The 20,331-nt window shown below is 40.5% G+C and overlaps 1 protein-coding gene, 1 non-coding gene and 1 pseudogene across 6 annotated transcripts in view; 2 read left to right on the top strand and 1 right to left on the bottom strand.

Annotated features, from left to right (window-relative positions):
- The window catches only part of ARHGAP17 (Rho GTPase activating protein 17), an 85,815-nt gene that overhangs the window by 18,510 nt on the left and 46,974 nt on the right, over positions 1-20,331 (top strand). For all 5 annotated transcript variants that reach the window (XR_006786932.1, XM_045849301.1, XM_045849297.1 and 2 more), the window contains exon 2: positions 17,541-17,580. Coding sequence is in view for 4 of the 5 variants with exons in the window: in XM_045849301.1 (XP_045705257.1) it covers positions 17,541-17,580 (40 nt within the window). In the remaining variant the exon portion in view is untranslated. The remainder of the gene's footprint in view (positions 1-17,540; positions 17,581-20,331) is intronic.
- On the top strand, positions 5,500-5,709 carry LOC123825729 (annotated as a pseudogene).
- Positions 14,367-14,469, bottom strand: LOC123825716. Its single transcript, XR_006786942.1, has one exon. It is a non-coding gene; the product is annotated as a U6 spliceosomal RNA (small nuclear RNA).

The following is a 20,331-nucleotide window of genomic DNA, read 5'->3' as shown; positions in this document are numbered from 1 at the left end:
TGGACCCCATGCACCTGAGCTGGGGTGAGGGACAAGGGTTCTCCCTAAGGCATATTACTTTGTGTCCATTCTTATGCTCTGTCTCTCACCTTTGCCCTCACTGCCTTAATGTCCCTTCTGCTAGCCAACACCCACACTTCTAACTCAACTCATCTATTGGCTCTCAAAAGCCATCACCAGTTTCAGAAAACCTTTCTGGTATCCTGGATCTGCATTAGATGCCCTCCCATCATCTCTGTAACCTTTTGCAAGTTAATTAACTTCTTTGTGTCTAGGTTTCTCATCTCTCAAAGGGGTATAGTAATAGTATTGATCTCCTAGTTATCTTTAGGATTAAATGAGTCAATATGCATAAAGGACCTGAACACAGAAGTTAACAGGATCTCTGGAGCAAAATTCCCCAGATTGAGAGCGTAGCTGTGCAGCTCTGGGCAAGTCACTTAACTTCTTTGTGCCTCAGTTTTCTCATCTGTAACATGGAGATAATAATGCATAGCCCATGGAGTTACTGCTAACTTTAAAGGAATTTATTTTTGCAAAGCACCTGGAACACTGCCAAGCACATAGTATGAACTCAGCAAATGTTAGCTATGATGCTGATGATGCCAGCCCACTCCTCAGAGGGCCCTGTGTTCCTCCTGCCAGAGCTCTCACTGCACTAGAGAAGAATCCCTCATTTCCCTCAACAGTCCTTGAGCTCTGTCAGAGCAGGGCCATATCTCTTGTTTATGATGGTTCATGGAAGGGAACCCCATAGATATTTCCTCAGTGACTAACTGAATGAAAAGGTTAGTGGCGTAGTCTGCACGACAGCAGCCTGTGGTTGAATTCAGGGACGGGCTGCATAGCTGCATTCAGTTTTTTCATTATTCTGAATTCCTTTTGAGTAAAAGACTCCTTTAAAAAGGGTTAATTTTCTGTTTTGAATCATCTGCAGTGTCCTTTCATCCGTCAAGCTGTGGTGTTGGAATGCCCCTTTCTTTAACCTTCAGCAAAGGGCAAGTGAAGATTTATGGTGTTCTCCCCCCAGAATTTACCCATCATCTCTTAAAACAGCCTTACCCCAGTTTCCTACGTGAATATTTTTTCCCTTGATTTTGTGTACCACTCTAATTATGGAACTTTCTACCTTACATCTGTGACATGTATTCCTTATAGAAACCAAGGGTCCACACGTCCCAGTTTCTCAGCATTATATGCTTTTTAAGAATTGGTAATATTTCTTAGAGATACATGCTTTTGAATATTGGTAATATTTCTTAGGTTATTTATAGAGATACAGCCCTACATTTGCAGGCACAGCTTTGAAGGTTTCAATATATTCTCATTTGCTCTTTTATTGTGGTCTTTTAAAAGTTGCATGAGATTGTTGATGCAAATAGAAATTGAGGTGCAGAAAGGTCAAGGTCATTTTTAGATCATACGATTAATTTGTGGTGGAGCTAGGGCCAGCATCGGTCGTGAAAATTAACTAAGAGAGACTCAACCTTGGTCATTAATCTTGAAATCGCTCTCATTCTGAGTGTCCAAAGACTGTGTAATTTATTTAATGGGAGCCTACCTCAGTTTCCACACCCATGAAACAGGGATAAGAAGAATTGCCCCATAAGAGTACATGTAGTAAAATAAAATATGTGAAAGTACTTTCATAAAAGAAAAGAATATACAAATGCAAAGTAGTACTTAAATTTCTTTTCCATGTAGTGTTGGAAATTTGGTGATTAAGTTGGTTATGATTCATGAATTCCAGTTTTTATGATTTATCTTTTGACCAGAGAGCTCCTTATTTTATAATTTTTTTAACTTTCAAAAGTGTTTTTTAAGTTGATAGTTTATAGCCAGTGATTCCGCCACATTCTTTCTGTTAAAACAACAGCGTGTAATTATTGACCAGGATCAGACAGTTTGGATTATGAGTCTGTCTGTCCCCTGGATAACTGCAGAGGCCCTCCAGGTATTCTCCCTATCTCCGGCCTATACTCTGCTACCAAAACTGTTATTTTCATGTTTAAATCTGAGTTTTAGATTTGCCACTCCATTGTCAAGAGACCATCAGTGAGTGGCTCTCCTGTTGCCCACTAGTCCATAGCATGCAAAGCCTTTCTTCTCAGCCAGGTCCCACACTCCCTACCTATTCAGTGCTCCAGTGCAGGGCTCTCTCCAGATCCCCTCTTCTGTGCTCTTTGTGTCTGTCTGTCTTATCTAAGATCTGCTTAGACTGCTTCCCTGTGAAGCTTTTCCTGCCACACAGTCTGTCACTCTTGCCTCTGTGCTCCCAGAACTCTGAAGAAGTGATTGTTTATATTCCTGCCTTTCCCATCAGCTCCTCAAGGGTGGGACTGTGGCTCATTTCTCTCCTTTTCTTCTTCCTCAGTTCTTGAGATTCAGTGGGGGCTCCATGAGTACTGGCTGAATGGATGAAGATCTAAATATATTGTAGCAGGTCCATCCTAAGCTGGTTTCTATCTAGCGGGTTCTTTGGCCCCTCTGTGAATGAACATTACACTTGAGAACCACCAGCACTGGCCTTTTTACAGCCTCATCAGCAGCAGTATGAGCACAGCACAGCCACTTAGGATGTTGATTCGTCGATAAAGGGTTTTGCCAACTCACCACATACTCAGTTTCTAAGTTTCTGTGTATAGTGCGCCTATGATTCTCTTTGGTGGCCTCCAACCCACACTGCATTTTCACAACCAGCCCTTTGTTTTAAGTGCTGGTTGCCTGCCCTGCACTGGCTATACATTTGACACAGCCTCTTATCTTTGTGTGGCCTGTGCTCCACCAAAACTTCTTCCAGAAGAAGCTAGCACTGCTTGAATAACTGCAGGAAAGTCGTTCAGAGATAACACTTGCTGCCTGGCATTTATCTGAAGGTGGTTATTTGTTGTCATTCTTAGAATAGCTGATACTCCATGAATGCTCACTAGGTGCCAGGGACCATGTTTAATGAGATAAATAAGATAAATGGGGTAAATGAGATAATGGTGGTTTTTGGACAGCCACTGTGTTGGTGGTATTGTCATTACTCCTATTTTACAGTTAGGGTCATTCCATTTGATGGTGGAGGAATCATAGCTGTAGTTTTTACCAGGCAGCAACACTGGGACTCAAAGTCAGGTCTCTCTAACTACAGAGCCACAACTCCTAGCTCCTACCACATACTGTCTCCTTATTCTTTGCCAAAAATGAAATTTAGAATCTGTAATCTGTCAGCTTCTTATCACTCAGCTTACTCTGCCTACGAAGGCAAGATAATTAAGCCAACTGTAAAGCATACATGAGACCACATTCTAGGCAGTCTTGGCTTAGAGAAAGGGCACTTGTGGCTTATTCTGTTCCTACCCTGTCCTGCTAGTTACGCTGCCACCCAGCAGCTATCAGCACTAGGACCCTTCCAGTGTAGGGGTTCCCAGTGGGGGCTGCACTTTGGAATGGCACGGGGAGCTTTTATAACAAGCCAGGCCTCCCACTCCCAGAGGTTTTGATTCAGTCATTCTGGGTGGGAGTCCAGGTATTATTCCTTTAACAAATTATTTATTTATTTTATTTATTTATTTTTAGAGAGGGCGGGAGAAAGAGGAGGGAAACATCAATGTGTGCCCCCTACTGGGGACCTGACCTAGTCCACAACCCAGGCATGTGCTCTGACTGGAAATCGGACCTGCAGCCCTTTGGTTTGCGGGCTGGCACTCAGTCCACTGAGCTACACCAGCCAGGGTTATCCTTTTTTAAGCGACTTTTTTGAGATATACTTTATCATAAAATTCACTGATTTTAAATGTTCATTTCAGTGATTTTAGTAAATTTGCGAACTTGTGTAACTATCACCACAGTCCAATTTTAGAATTGTTTCATCGTTCCAGTAAGATCTGTAGTTAATTCCCATTCCCATCTTTATACTCTGCTAGCCACAAATCTGCTTTCTGACTTTATAGACTTGCTTTTTCTGGCCATTTCATATGAATGGAATCATCTGTGTTATTCTTAAAGCCCCCCAGGACTGTCATATGTAGTCCCCTACATTGTGGTTGAGAAACAATGATATCTCCTACATTTTTTTTTTCACTATTGTTGCCTGGGTTTGGAGTGGCTCCTTCTGGGGTTGTCTTTTAAATAAGCTATAAGTAAAATGGGTCCTTATAAACTGGGCTGAGAGCTTAATGATCATTTATAGTCTGCTTTCTATAGGAATGTGCTTTTTAAAGTCCAAATGTGCTGACTTAGGAAGAAGCATTTGGAAGAGAGCCTGCACAACCTGTCTTGAGCTGCAAAGTGCCTCCCTGCCAGCGGCCACAGCACTGAGTCAGAGATGAACCCCCACACTGTGTGGCCTTGACCTTCGCACTTGACTGTAGATTTTCTGTGGGGTTTTGTGGCTCTTGGCCTCTTGCACTGACTGCCAGGGCAGCGAACTGCCCTCCCACCCACCATGTCCTCCCAGGTCTCAGCTCTACGTGCACTGTCCTCGTTGTGACACTTTGCAAAATAAATCTCACATAAATTTGCCTGCTTAAATAAATTCTGAAATCTCAAACTCAGCTGTCTCCAGGTCTAAGCAAAGACTAAACATGACTAGAGCAGGCTGGGGAGGGAGGGACATGGAAGTCCTTGGGTGACCATTGAGGGGAGTTACACGGTGTGCTGGTGGCCTTGAGGTCCCTTTCTGACTTTGCCATAAGCAGGAATCGCTGGTGGAGCTTTGAGACTTAGCATGTGGTTTCTGCAGGGCTAGCAAACAGATTCCATTTCATGTGCTGGGGGAAAGCCAGCCGACTGATCAGAAAGCTGCAGGGATGAGCTTACTCGTGTGGGAAAACGATAATGCTCAGGTCCATTTATTCTAAAATGTAACAATCCATCTTTGTCATTGATTGGAATCAAATATTATGGAGACTCAGTTAAGATTGATAACAGTTTTGTTATTGTTTAAAGTAAAAAAAATAATTGTTACTGAGCTGTAAATAGTGGGCAAAATTCCATCATTGGGGGAAATTATTCAGACTATAGAACGTTAGGTGTTTTTTGCCCATATTATTACCAAAATGCTTTCTATTGGACCATTTTCTTTTCTGATAAATACCCTATGTTTTCAGTATTATCCATGAGGATAATTTTTTCTTTTCCCATACTATCTCATTAGAGTAATGTAAACTCTTTTATGACTTTTAAAACTTCTTTGTGGAATGAGTAACAAATAGTATATTTATGAAGTATCACTGGGTCCTTTATTTTTAAAATCCAATTATGTGGATTTCAGATTCCTTCCCAGAAATGTAAGACAACTAATCTAATGAGAAAAAAACAGGGAGAATTTACCCTGGCTCTCTATGAAATCAAACATGTGCCTCTGCACTGGGCACCAAGACTCCGGTGGGTTTCATAAGCACCTGTGACAGGAGATGACAGTGCTGCAGGAAGTCTGGCTCCCGGCACAGTGAAATGCACCACTTAGCTGTGGCTCTGGCCACTCTCATTTCACTGTGCATACAAATTCCTATCTTTTCTTGGCCTTTTGGCTAAGATCAAGTGTAGTATTTGTTCTTACCAGTCTAACAAATTCCTCTGCGGGCAGTGATCATGTGGTGTTGTTGCCCTGTGGACACACTGAAGTTCCTCAGTAGATTGGTCAGAGTTTAACTTACTCATCAAGATGCACCTAGATATTTTGAGGTAACCAGAATTTAAAATCAGTGTTTTAAACCTTCTCTCCATGCTCCACTTCTTTTTTTGTTTAAACTGGTGTAGCAAAGTGAATGTGTAAGTAAAAAAACAATAGAACTATGATGTGTACATTTATAGCCCACAACACACAGTGCTGTGATCTTGGGAGTGATGGGGGGCCGTCAATGTATGTTTGGTGTTGTTAGTATTGGCCTCATGTTTGCCCTTCTGGGTGGAGAATAGCTGTGAGGATTGAAAAGGAGCATTTTGGTGGGGTCTTAAAAAGCCATCCCCTCTCAATTTCTGAAACCCAGATTGGGACAGCACAGAAATCCCCTTTCAACATCGTAAGAATTTAGAAGTGATTAAAAAGGATTGGCATCTCATGGGAGACCGTACTCCACTTGCACCTAGGTCAGAGGTTGGCACACTGGCCAATGGGCCAGATCTGGCTGCAGTGGCTCAGAATGGGTTTTGCATTTTTAAATGGTTGGAAAAAATCAAAAGAATATTTTGTGACTTATGACAATTGTGTGAATTCAAATTTCAGTGTCCATAAATAAAGTTTTGGGAGCACAGCAGGTTCATTTCTTCGTTGTCAGTGGCCACTCATTCTCTACCAGCAGAGCTGAGCAGTGTGGCAGAGACCCCATGGGTGGGCAGTCAGCCTGAGGTGTTTGGTTTGGTTTTCCAGAAAAGATCTGCTAACACCTGACATAGACAGCTGTATTTATTAGATCTTGTCCTGAAATCTGTTTATAAGTAGGGATAAGACAGAAAACAGTTGTTCTAAGTGTCAGCATTTGGGGGGCACATGGTTAGGTATAAGAGGGTAGGTAAAAGTGGGTAGGTGGAGAAGAGATGTAATTTCTGATTTCTGTCACCAGCATCACCAGTGCCGGGCTGTGCCTCCACATTTGGACTCTGTTATCAGAGTCAGCCACCCCCGTTAATTTTGGCAGCAGCTTCTTGCACGTGAGGCAGAATGTCTAGCAAGAAAAAATATACTTCCACAGCAGTCTCGCATACCAGGCCTATGAGTGGGGTTTGTGCCACACCTGTGAGAATCACTGGTGCAGACCTGGGAACAGCAGCCTTTTCCTATAAATGGCCAGATTGTAAATATTTTGACTTCTGAATGCCATATGGTCTGCCACGGCAATTCACCTCTGAGGTTGTCGCGTGGAAGTAGCCATAGACAGTACATAAACCAATCAGCCTGTCTGTGCTCCAATAAAACTTTATTTGTGCACACTGAAGTTTGAATTTCATATACCATAATTTTCTGTGTCAAAATATTTATTTCTCTTGATATTTTTCAGCCATTTAAAAATAAAAATTACTCTTCACTGCTGGCCATACAAAAATGGGTGGTGAGCTGGATTTGACCTGCAGGCCTGGTAATATGGTTTACTTTTTGTGTGTTTTGGATTAAAACAGATTAATTTTGGAAGGCAATATCACATTTTAATTTTAGTCATTGTGGATTTTACTGTGGAACACAATTCTACATATATATGACTGCTCCCCTGCCCAGTGTTCTAGAACCGTTTTCTTGCAACATGTTTTGAAATCTAGAATGTTTTTTCCAAACCCTTCTCTATCATTGTGATAGCCATTTACTTTTTTATTTATTCATTCGATGTATTATTTGTTAAGCACCTACAGTGTGGCAGGCAGTTGCTAAGCTAAGGTGCTAGGGGAGGAGTGATGGCTAAGGTAGACTTGGCCTCTGTGCCCTTGAAACTCTCTGGCTAGTGGGGAGGAGGTCATTGATGCTCTGCTTAGAAGATCATAGCATGCAGAAGGTGCGGACTTGAGCATTTGTTTCCTTAGCCCCCAGAATCCATACTTTATGCAGATGCGCGTGCCCTAAATGTACAGTCAGTACCCTGAGAAACAAAATGGTGGTCCACAATAATGGTGTTTGCATTTTAGTGTAGTGGTGGCAGAAACTCCTCTAGAAATTAGTCTAAGTTAGATATGGAAATTGTTAGGCCAGCCAGTTCGAAATTTTCCTTTGACCCTGTCTCCTAGTTTAAGCATTTTCTGATTGACTGCTTCAGATTGGGAATGTTTGTGTGTTCTCCTGGCCAGATGAGTGGGCCGAGAGGTACATCCTGTTAATCATGACTGCGAGGCTGGACATTACTACAGCTAGTGCAGGGGAGGGTGAACATATCAAGGCCAGCACAGAACTGCTGCTTAGGCTTTGGGAATTAATTATGAGGGATAAATCTTATGCTTCACCAAAAAGTGATAAATACATGAAAATTGCTTGATATAAGCCTTGGTTGAATGACTAGTGAAACTGCAATGACTTGCATAGGAAAAAACAAACCCCAGGGTGAAATCGAGAGCGGAAGTGCCTTCCTGCTTGTATTGTTTTTCCAGTTACAGACAGGAAGCATTCGAGTGGAGTGTTTCCAAGCATAGAACACTGGACACAAAGAAGGCTCTGACAAAGCAGAATAAAAAGCTTGTATACAAAATGTTTAGGTCTGTGAGTGAAATGTCTGATTTAAAACCTGGGTAGCAAGCATTATTTTGATTATTGGATAACTTTGTCCACCATTTTATTTTTTTGTCTGTAGGTGCAAATTCAGTATATTGCTCTCCCCTTTACTGATGAATTTAAAAAACTGATCAAAGACAACACATCTCAGTAAAAACCAGGTTTCTTTGGCTAATGTACTGTAAATGCCTTTTGAATGAGTATCTGGGCCAGTATTCTGAACAATGGGGGGATTTTCCTTAGGTAAGAATTCCACATCTCTGGTAAAGATGAACAAACACTCCAAAACAATTCAGCGTAAAAGAGCTGAGCCTTCAACCATGACAATGATGAGGGGGATCAGGTCTTCGGACCACATATTGGGCTAGTTAGAGATGGTGATGATTCCCTAAAATAAGGTGGAGTTGGACAGGCCACTAAGGATGTCCCATATTCTTGGATTAGAAGAATTAGTATTGTTAAAATATCCATACTGCTCAAAGTGATCTATGGTTTGATATAGTCCTTATGTTGAACTCCAGTGGCATTTTTCACATAAATTAAAAAATGATCTTAAAAGTCATATGGAAACACAAAAGACACTGAATAGCCAAAGCAGTCCTGGGTAAGAACAAGGCATCACTTTCTCATTTCAAACTGTATTATGAAGGTGTAGTAATCAAAACGGTATAGTATTGCCATAAAAATAGACACACAGACCAATGGGACAGAATAGAGAGCCCAGAAATAAACCCATACCTACATGGTCGACTAACCTTTGACAAGGGCACTAAGAACTCAGTGGGGAAGGATAGATTCTTTAAAATGGTGCTGGGAAAAATGGATATCCTCAAGCAAAAGATTATAAGTGAGCTCCTGCATTATACCACTCACAAAAATTAACTCAAAATTGGTTAAAGAGTAAAATGTAAGGCCTGAAACCAAAAAACTTCTGGAATAAAATAGGGAAAAGGCTTTTTGAAATTGGTGTTAGCAATAATTTAATGGATATGATACCAAAAGCACTGGCAACCAAATAAATAAATAAATAAATAAATAAACAGGTGAAACCATATCAAACTAAAACGCTTTAGCACAGCTAAGGGGAGAGTCAACAAAATGAAAAGGAAGCTTGTAGAATGGGAGAAAATATTTGTAGATATATCTCTGATAAGGGGCTAATATTCAAGAAATACAGGGATCTCATACAAAGCAATAGCAAGCAAACAAACAAAGAAAACAACCCAAGTAACCTGACTGAAAAATGGGCAAAGGACCTAAGTATGGTCATGCGTTGCTAAACGGCAGAATTTTTCATCATGCAAACATCATGGAGTACACTTAGATAAAGTTAGATGGTATAGCCTACTGCACACCTAGTTTGTATGGTGCAGCCTATTGCTCCTAGGCTACAAATCTGTTCAGCATCGTGCTGTGCAAATACTGTAGGGAATTGTAACACAATAGTAAGTATTTGTGTGTTTGAAAATATCTACACAGAGGAAAGGTATGGTAAAAATGCAGTATGAAAGATAAAATATGGTACACTTGTATAGGGCACTTACCACCAATGGCATTTGCAGGACTGGGTCACTTCTTTATATCCTTATTCTAGAAGCTATTTTCTGCTTTTGGGGAGAAGCTTAACGTTCTGAAACAGTTTATTAATCAGCGTTTTTCTCTTTAAGATTTTTTTTTATTTTTTAAACTTTTTTGTTAAAAGCTAAGACACAAACACATTAGCTTAGGCCTTTATAGGGTCGGAATCACCAATATCACTGTGTTCCACCACCACATCTTGCCCATTGGAGGCTCTTCAGTGGTAATAAGATGTATGGAGCTGCCTTCTCCTATGATAACAACACCCTCTTCTGGAACACCTCCGGAAGGACCTGCCTGAGGCTCTTTGTCAGGAGGTGTCACTCTTTTCAGAAATAGGTCCATTGTGGTTTGCTTGGTTTGTTGCTTTTGTTTCCAGCATACATTTGCTTGTTAGAAGGTAATGTACCATGGACATTCCTCTTGGTTAATAAAAACCTTTCAGTGTTGGGATCTGTGTTTTTAAAACATTTTAAGGAGCTTGTTGAGGTCTGCAAAAGCTTCTGCTAAACACTTCACTATGAATTTTCTTGGGAATTCCTTTTCTTCAACCACTTCCTTTTCTCTTGCCTCTTCTTCACCTGTGTTCCTGTTCAGTCTGACAACTCCTCATTGGTCAGTTCCTCACGAAGCAACTCTGGGAGCTCGCTCTCCTGTGTCACCCACATCCACACACAGGTTTCAGCTGTTTGCCATCTCGACCACAGCCTTGTTGAGTTTTGCAGTCTTCATGCCACTGCATGAAGGCCACAGCATCATGATAGTATAGCATCACTAGGCAATGGGAATTTTTCAGCTTCATTATAATCTTACGGGACATGACTTGTAGACATTTTTCTAAAGAAGATATACAGATGACTAACAGGTAAATGAAAAACCAGAATGAGATTTCACCTCACACCTGTTTAGGATGTCTGTTATCAAAAAGGCAAGAGATAACAAATGTTGATGAGAATATGGAGAAATTAGAACCTTTTTACACTGTTGGTGTAAATTGGTACAACCATTATGGAAAATAGTATGGAGGTTCCTGAAGAAATTAAAAGTAGAACTGCCTTATGATCCAGCAGTCCCAGTTCTGGGTATATACTCAAAGGAAATAAAATCAGTACATCAAAGAGATCTGTACTCCTGTGTTTATTGCAGCAGCTTTCACAGTATAGCCAAGATATGAAAGTGATCTACCGTGGTATGAATGGACAAAGAGGTAAAACAAACACATATTAGAGTATTACTCAGCCTTAAGAAAGAAGGAAATACTGCCATTGGCAACAAGATGGATGAACTTGGAGGACATTATATTAAGTGAAATATGCCGGACACAGACAAAAACTGTATGGTCTCACTTATATGTGGATTCTAAAAAAAAAATTGAACTCATAGAAACAGTAGAGTGATAGTTGCCAGGGGCAGGGGAGTGGGGGAAATGGGAGAATGTTGGTCGAAGGATTCAGGCCTCAGTTAGAAGATGAATAAGTTCTGGGATCGAAAGTGCAGCCTGGTGACTGCATTTAATAACTCTGTGTTATATCCTGGAAATTTATGGAAAGAGTAGATATTAAGCATTTTTACAACAACTAACAAAAAGGGTGACTCTGGGAGGTGATGGATGAGTTCATTAATCCAGTTGTAATCATTTCCAATGTAAAGGAAATCATCACATTGTATACTTTAAATAGATAGTTTTATTTGTCAATTATACTTCTGTAAGGCTGGGAGAAAAAGTAACCTTTCTTGATTATAGGTCATTTTAAATAATTTCAGTAAACACTAAAATCTGGTTCAGAAGATGCATTGGATGTCTTTCTAAAATTAATTTTATCAGTGTACTATACGGAGTGTCCACAAAGTCAGGAAACCTACTTTAAAGTTATATATGAACAGTATGTTCACATTTTCAAATATTTCACATATTTTTCAGCTTCCAGATACCTTTTCAGGCAAAAGGCCTCTAAATTTTTTTAAAAATTATTTTATTGTTGTTCAAGTACAGTTGTCTGCATTTAGCCCCCACCCCACCGCCTTGGTTTTATCCATGTGCCCTTTGTAGTTGTTCCTGAAAACCCTTCTCCTCTTCCCCCCCATTATCCCCTCCCACCTCCCCTCTGGTTACTATCAGGTTGTTCTTAATTTCAGTTTCTCTGGTTATATTTTGCTTGCTTGCTTGTTTTGTTGATTAGGTCTTACTTAAAGGTGAGATCCTATGGTATTTGTCCTGCACCACCTGGCTTATTGCACTTAGCATAAATGCTCTTCAGTTCCACCCATCCTGTTGCAAAGGGTAGGAGCTTCTTCTTTCTGCAGCATAGTATTCCATCCTGTAAATGTGCCATAGTTTTTTTTATCCATTCATTGACCGATGGGCACTTGGGTTGCTTTCAGCACTTGGCTGTTGTAAATTTTTGTGTTGCTATGAACACTGGGGTGCATAGGTCCTTCAGATTGGTGTTTCAGGGTTCTTAGGATACAATCCCAGCAGTCAAATTGCTGGGTCAAAAGGCAGTTAGTTACATTTTTAGTTTTCTGAGGAAATTCCATACTGTCTTCCACAGTGGTTGCACCAGTCCATATTCCCACCAGTAGTGCACTAGGGTTCCCTTTTCCCCCACATCCTCTCCACTTGTTTGTTGATTTGTTTATAATGGCCATTTTCACCGGTGTGAGTGGTTTCTCACTGTGTTTTTAATTTGCATCTCCCTGATGGCTAGTGAAGCTGAGCATCTTTTCATGTGTCTCTGGGTCCTCTGTATGTCCTTCTTAGAGAAGTGTCTGTTCAAGTCTTTTGCCCATTTTTTTATTGGGTTGTTTGTTTTCCTGGAGTGGAATCATGTGAGTTCTTTATATATTTTGGAGATCAAACCCTTGTCCAAGGTATCATTGGCAAATATGTTTTCCCATATAATTGGTCCTCTTTCCATTTTAATGCTGTTTTCTTTAGTCATGAAGAACCTTTTTAATTTGATGATATTTCATTTGTTTATTCTTTCCTTTATGTCCCTTGCTCTAGGGGACATATTGGTGAAAATGTTGCTGCATGGAATGTCTGAGATTTTCCTGCCTATGTTTTCCTCTAGGACTTTTATAGTGTCATGGCTTATATTTAAGTCTTTTATCCACCTTGAATTTATTTTTTGTGTATGGTGTAAGTTGGTGACTGAATTTCATTTTTCTGCATGTAGCTGTCCAGCTCTCCCAACACCATTTGTTGAAGAGGATATTTTTACTCCATTTTATGCTTCTGCCCCCTTTGTCAAGTATCAATTGACTGTAGAGACTTGGGTTTATTTCTGGACTCTGTTCTATTCCATTGGTCTATGTGTCTGTTCTTATGCCAGTACCAGGCAGTTTTGATTACCATGGCCTTGTAATACAGTTTGATATGAGGTGTTGTGATCCCTCCTACTTTGTTCTTCTTTCTCAAAATTGCTGCAGCTGTTTGGGGTCATTTATGGTTTCATGTACATTTTTGAAATGTTTATTCTGTATCTGTGAAATATGTCATTGGTACTTTATTAGGGACTGTGTTGAATCTATAAATTGCTTTGGGTAGTGTGAACATTTTGATTTTGTTAATTTTTCCAATCCATGAACATGGTATATGCTTCCATTTGTTTGTGTCTTCCTTAATTTCTTTCTTCAGTGTTGTGTAGTTTTCTGAGTCTTTCACCTCCTTGGTTAGGTTTATTTCTAGGGTCTTTATTTTTGTTGTTGCTATATCAAATAGGATTTTTTTTCCTGGTTTCTGTTTCTAGTATTTCATTGTTGGTATACAGAAATGCATCTGATTTCTGCATATTGACTTTGTATCCTGCCGGTTTTCCAAATTCACTTATTAGGTTGAGTAGTTTTTTGGTGTAGTCCATGGGATTTTCTGTGTATACTACCATGTCATGTGCAAACAATGACAGTTTTGCTTCCTCCTTTCCATTTGGATGCATTTTATTTGTTTTTCATGTCTGATTGTTGTGGCTAGGACTTCCAATACTATGTTGAATAGGTGTGGTGAAAGTGGACAACCTTGTCTTGTTCCTGATCTTAGTGGGAAAGTTTTTAGTTTTTGCCCATTGAGTATGATGTTGGCTGTAGGTCTCTCATATGTGGCCTTTATTAGACTGAGGAATGCTCCCTGTATTCCCACTTTGCTGAGTGTTTTTATCATAAATGGGTGCTGTACCTTATCAAATGCTTTTTCTGCATCTATTGCTATGATCATGTGATTTTTTTGTCTTTGCTTTTGTTTATGTGATATATTATGTTTATTGATTTGCAAATATTGTACCATCCTTGCATCCCTGGGATGAATCCCACTTGATCATGGTGTATGATCTTTTTAATGTATTGTTGGATATGGTTTGCCAATATTTTGTGGAGGATTTTAGTATCTATGTTCATCAGTGATGCTGGCCTGAAGTTTTCTTTCTTTGTTGTGTCTTTATCTGGTTTTGGGATTAGGATGATGCTGGCTTCACAAAAAGAGTTTGGGAGTCTTCCATCTTCTTGGATTTTTTGGAATAGTCTGTGAAGGATAGGGGTTAGCCTTTCTTTAAATGCTTTGTAGAATTTTCCTGTGAAACCATCCAGTCCAGGGCTTTTGTGTGTTGGGAGTTGTGAAAATATAGAACACTTTATGAATTTGCATGTCATTCTGTCACAGGGGCCATTCTAATCTTCTCTCTATCGTTCCAATTTTAGTATATTTGCTGCTGAAGCAAACACAAAAGGCCTCTAAATTTAAAGCAAAGGGTCCAATTGTTAATTTTTAAATAGGAAATAAATATTTTGATTTGCCTTGTGTTTGGATACTCTGCGGTATGTGCTCTGCTGTATTTTGTGTAGGTTGACAGTTGGACACAGTGCTTTAGAGTTGGAGTTATGCTTCCCTTGAAGTTATGGATCACTTACAGTCATCAAGCATGCTACTTGAAAATGAAACTAACATAATGTTTTTTAAAATTTGAAACTGTATATTCATATAGTTTAAAAAAATCAAATAATCATTAAAGGCTTATCACAAAGTAGGGTGGGTTCTCTTCCTCACACACCCCACTCTCCCAGGTAAGATCTCTCCAACCAAAGAGGCAGCTCCTTTCAAATTTTAGCTGTTTATTCTGGCTTCTACTCAAATTCATATTTGTAAATATGTATAAATTGCTACCCTTTGAGTTATTAAGTTTAGGTATCATTTATTGACCTCTTATGATACATAAGGGTTAAGGCTCTTGTGTAACCTTTTTCTCTGCTTCTGCTCCCTTATCCTGCCCAATACAGTTATATTACAATTTTTGGATATATTACTATTTGATATTTGCATTATATTATCATATGCAATCAATTATTTCAAGGTGCACATCATAGTGTACTATGATTATCTTTCCAATGGACTTTTTGTTTCTTCCTCAAGGTAACACTTGCTTTGCTGTTTTGTGTGTGTGACTGTGGCAGGGCTATGCTCACAGATGTTTTAGCCTCTGAATCCCCTCCCACACCCTCAAAGGCCTGATTTGTATTGTTTGCACTTGTTTGTATCGTATTTTATTTTTTATTTTAAATTACCAGTGTGAAGTCCTTGAACAAGGCACTAAGAGAAGATGCACACCAGTGGCTCTCCTGGGCTAGCCCCAGCACACCACTAAACAATCACTCACTCTCACCTGTTAATAGCCTACCCTGGGATTTTAACACAAGTTTGCCTCCTCTTCTGTTACAGTTTTAAAATAATTTCATTTCATAAGAGGACATATTTTCTCTGAATCTCTTTGTTTGAACTTATGAATACAGTTCACCCTGGAACAACATGGGTTTGAACTGCATGGGTCCACTTACACAGGGTTGTTTTTTTTTTTTCAATAAATACTGTATAATGTATTTTCTTTATGATTTTCTTAATAATATTTCCTTTATATTGTAAGAATATAGCATATAATACATATTACATACAAAGTATGTGTTAATGGACTGTTTATGTTATTGGTAAGATCAACAGTAGGCTATTCATAGTTAAGTTTTGGGAGAGCGAAAAGTTATATGTGGATTTTTGACCATGTGGGGATTTGCTGCTCCTAACCCCTGCATTGTTAAAGGGTCAACTATATTAATAGGAATTGGAACTTTCCTGTGTGTATCCTTATACTCACAGAAGGAAGGGTTCTGTCAAGGTATGTAGGGCCCTGTTCAGATCTCTGGCCATAGAAGACAGAGTGAAAGTTCCACAGTCCATGGAGGTGTTTTGCTAGGGGCGGGGCCAGGCTACTGGGGAGTGAGCAGACATCAGGAAGCTAGGGCAGTCTCGTGCCAGGTCAGCCCTTGTTAGGTTGACTGTCAGGGTTCTTTTTGATGCCAGTTGCTTGAGCTCACAGTCAGCTGGAGCCCTGCTCCACTTCCCTAACTGCCATGACTACCTATATTTGGCACTTCAGCAATGCCTGGCCCCTGTGTGCCAAGTGAGCCCTGGACTGGATATTTTGGCCTGCTGTTTTCAGGACCTATTTAGAGAGCTTCCTCGGAAGCTGGGGCCTAGCTCTGAAGCTGGGGAGAAGAGCCTGACTTGGTCTGGAGGCTCTTTTCTCAACCTGGGAGATAGTTGAGTCAGATCAGAGTTCTGGTTTCATACAGAAACCGGTAAGTGAGCCACTCCCATCGGCATCCAAGTTAACTGGGGCACTGCTGTGACAACTGGTATTGGAGTCCTCTGTGGCAATGCCCAGTTTTACTTGACATTCTGGCACCCAATGTGGCCTGGAGATGCACTACCATCCTGCTTATAGCTGGTGCTGATCTGAGCTTAGCAGTGTTTAGAGGTCAGGGGTTGCGTTTTTAGGGGTTGCGTTCACTTACTGGTCTAATGGCTTTTCCTTCTCTTGTACTAGTTCATGAGCAAGATCTACAGCCTTCCTTTATGCAATACATCTTATAAAAAGGGTTCAAATTTCTTATTCCTAGATGATGTTTCCTTCTTCCCCCAGCCCCCATTGTTGAGGGCCACAACAGACTTTTCCTTTCCTCTCAGAAATATCCTTGCTTATTTCTATGGGAATTTGATAGGGTTGTTAAATGACACTATTGGCTTAAATCACTATTAGGGTCAAAAGTCCAAATGCAACTTAGATTGTAGTAATTCTGGGCATTATATATATAGTAGCAACATGCTGTCCTTTTGAACTGCCAGAGATAAGTCTTCTTACAAAGTGATTGTGGTTGGCAGCCTGGGCACCAGCAACACCTTTGCTGGCTGTGGCTGCCATGTTGCTTTTTGCAAGGTCCATGGTACTAACAGTAGTTCTAAAGCATAGATGAGAGCAAGTTGTGAAAATAACTTTCTAAAGTAAAGATAAGGAGAAATCTAAAGGAAGGAGCACTGATTGTTACTATTGTGTATCATTGAATACTGCTTCTAGATTTGTGACAAACTCATTTCAGGCTGTGAAACTCGGAACTGATCATTTTAAGAATTGAAGTTTAAGTTTCTCTAGAGCAGTGTATTCTCATTTGGGTTGCCATAGAACTCTGGGCAGGGTGGAGCTTGTTACAGAAGGAAGCATCTTGCTCCAAAACTACTGAGTTAGAAGCTCCTCCTGAGGTGAGTTTGGGTTGTTATTCTCTGTAAACTTTTGTTCGTTTTTCTTTGGTTTTAGTTAAGTTGCCCTCTGATGTAAAAATTTATAGAATTTCTCACCTTGTTACATTCACTTCTGCCTGTTTTGTTTTAAATTCTGGGGTAATTAATTGTCCTGACTTGCTTTTCATCTCTGGATCTCTAACTCTGAACTTTTAATTGTTCCGACAGAGCTGAGAAAACAGAAGTCCTCAGTGAAGATCTGTTACAGGTAACAAAATTAAGTTCTTTTGAACTGTTCTGTTTAAAGGCATGTTTAAAAAAAATCCATAGGTCAGAACTAAAGCTTATGTTCTTGTTTTGGTTTTGTTTTTTTGTTGTTGTTGTATTGCCTGAAACAGAATAAAATTGATTAGCATGGTTTGAGCAGGAAAGAACAGCCGTTGAGTTGCTCGGTGATAAAAAGGAGATCTGAAACTTGGGTGTCGTGTTGTAAAGTCCAAATGGGGCTAGTCCCACTTTCAAGTACCAGGTGTTGGAGGGGGGTTGGGGGAGGGGCCTGGTTGTCTTGGCAGTTTCTGGTATTGTGGCCTGGTCATGGGTCCTGGGCAGGCTGAGGGACTCTAGTTTGCTACTGTGATGGTGCCCTTGATGGGACAGGCCCTGCCAGCTACAGTAGAGGCCCCATTGGCTTTAGCCTAGAGTTTTGACTTCTTGCTCCCTCTTACAATCTTGTTTCCCAATTCTGGGCTGAATCGGGTCTTGGGGGACTTAGGGTTTCAGTGACAGTGATTGGATGTATCAGGACCACCGTTGAGACAATAGGGTAGCCTCAAGGCATTAGCTCCAGCTTTCTTTCCTCTTTGTAGTAAGGGGTGTTTCGTGCACATGCCCTGAGCCAGGGCCATTCCACTCCATCCCTCAATAGTTTTCCGTAACTTTGGGACAGGGGTTTCTCCCAGAAATCCCTGGACCCTTGATACACATCATTTCCCCCTACCATACTCCAACATAACCCACAGCAAATACTTCAGGAAGGACAACAGCCTCTTTGGAATAGAGGTTTCTGTTGAGCCTCCTCACCTGTCTCCTTGCCTCTCATTTCCATAACCTACAGCAGGTGTGCTCCAGTGAGTCCCCAAGGACCAAATACCTGCCCCCGGGTGACTTTCTGCTCTTCCTGTGGAGGAAAGGAGTGTAATTTTTTAAAATGCTGCTTTCACCATATCATGCCATGATATCCTAAATTATGACAGCCATCTGCAGGTAGAATATTTTAAGAACACATTTTTTTTTTCTTTTTCAGAAGACTAGAAGTTTTTGTTAAGGATTAGAAGGATCCCCCCCTTTAAAGATTTATTAGAGACTCATATTTTCAATTATTTCTTCACTGCTATTTGTCATATATTTAAAACTCATTTTCAGACATTCAGAAATATTGTTTGATCTGGGTAAGCCTTAACTACACTCAGTTTTCATATCAGTATTCTCCTGCCCGCATCCCCCATCAGTGATAAACATCACTTCATTTACTCCTTGGAGCCTTGAGATGAGGCCAGAGGGCCGGGTTTTCATGGAACGCACGTGGCAGCCATCTGTTCTTGTCCTTTTGCCCAAACATCTGCTGGGGCCTGAAGAGTTTGCCAGTTTCTAGGAACTCCTTATTTTATGTCACAGACACTTACTCCATGTATGCCATAATTGTTACAGATGTTTTCCCGATTTCTGTTGTTTTTGAGAATGTAGAAGGAGAGTAGTGATTTAAAAGTGTGGAGTCTGGTGCCCAGCTACCTGAATTGGAACTCCAGGTTTGCCCTTGCTGGCTTTGTGGCCTCAGGGGTTTACTTAACCTCCCTGTGCCTCAGTTTCCAGTTTTCTACAAGGTGGGTAATAGTTCCATGCCCCTGTAGAGTTGTTGGGGGAGAGGGGGTTAATGAGTTTAACATGGAAAGCACAGAGAATGGAACCCAATACATGGTCAGTGCTAAATGATGACTTGTTTTATTCCCACTCTTTCAAGCCACAGAAATGATTTTGTTTCTGTTGTTAAATTTCCCTTAATTGACTCTCTGTTCTCCTGTATCTGTGATCACAGATAAACTAATTACTAAAATTCTGTGGCACACCAAAAAATATATTTTTTGCCAGTCTGACAAAAAAGTAGGTATAATGTTGATTCATTCACACTAGACAGCTATTGTTGTGTTGGCTACTACTATTTTTTATTTGACAGTCTAAGGGAAAAGAGGTCAGTGCCCCTGACTTATAGGTAAAATTCTTGTGGCATACCTGTTGAAAATCACTATCCTGCATCCTTTCTTAGATCTCCATGAGAGCAGTTTAAGAGGCTGTCTTTTTATTTAGCTTGTATGTTGTTTCCTAGGGCAACTGTGATTCCCTGGAGGCCAGGGACCACCATTTATTTCCTAATCCCTTACATAGGTACTTAATAGATATGTGTCCTTTCAACAGATATTAAGTGAATACCCTCCAGTCATGTGCCAGATGGCATTCCAGGCTCTCTGGATCAATCAGTGAGCAGACAGCCCAAGACCTGTGTCCCTACAGGCTTTCCATTTTAGTGGAAATTGGAATCAAAATGAAAGGGGGGGGGGCAGTTGTTTGTCCCCACCCCCCCCACCCCATGCTTTTATGGCAATGAAGAGAGTATTTGTTGTCTAATGTTTTAAAATATGGCCATCCTGAGATTTGGGGAAACCGATGTGGCATCTGCTCCTAAATATGAATGTGCCAGCCAGACAGGGCCCTGAGATCCGGGCTTCAGTCCGGACTTGCGTCTGGACTGAAGCTGCTGCTGCCCAGAGGACCTTCTCACTGGGTAAAATATTTTGAGGTAAAAATGAATTCTGCTTTGAATTTGTTGATTTTTCTTTAAAATAGAAAGCATCCCTAGGGGCCTGCTCTCATTCTTAATGAGTCATCTGAGTACACATTTTTGGCATTCCTTCCTATAAAAAGCAGGTCCCTTTGCCATAAACAGCCATATCCCAGCAGTAATATT

Source organism: Phyllostomus hastatus, unplaced genomic scaffold (genome assembly GCF_019186645.2).
Source record: "Phyllostomus hastatus isolate PE091 unplaced genomic scaffold, TTU_PhHast_1.1 phas_contig_64, whole genome shotgun sequence".
Taxonomy (NCBI): domain Eukaryota; kingdom Metazoa; phylum Chordata; class Mammalia; order Chiroptera; family Phyllostomidae; genus Phyllostomus; species Phyllostomus hastatus.
Note: the sequence above shows the minus strand (reverse complement) of the source record. Positions and strands in the feature narration are given on the sequence as shown.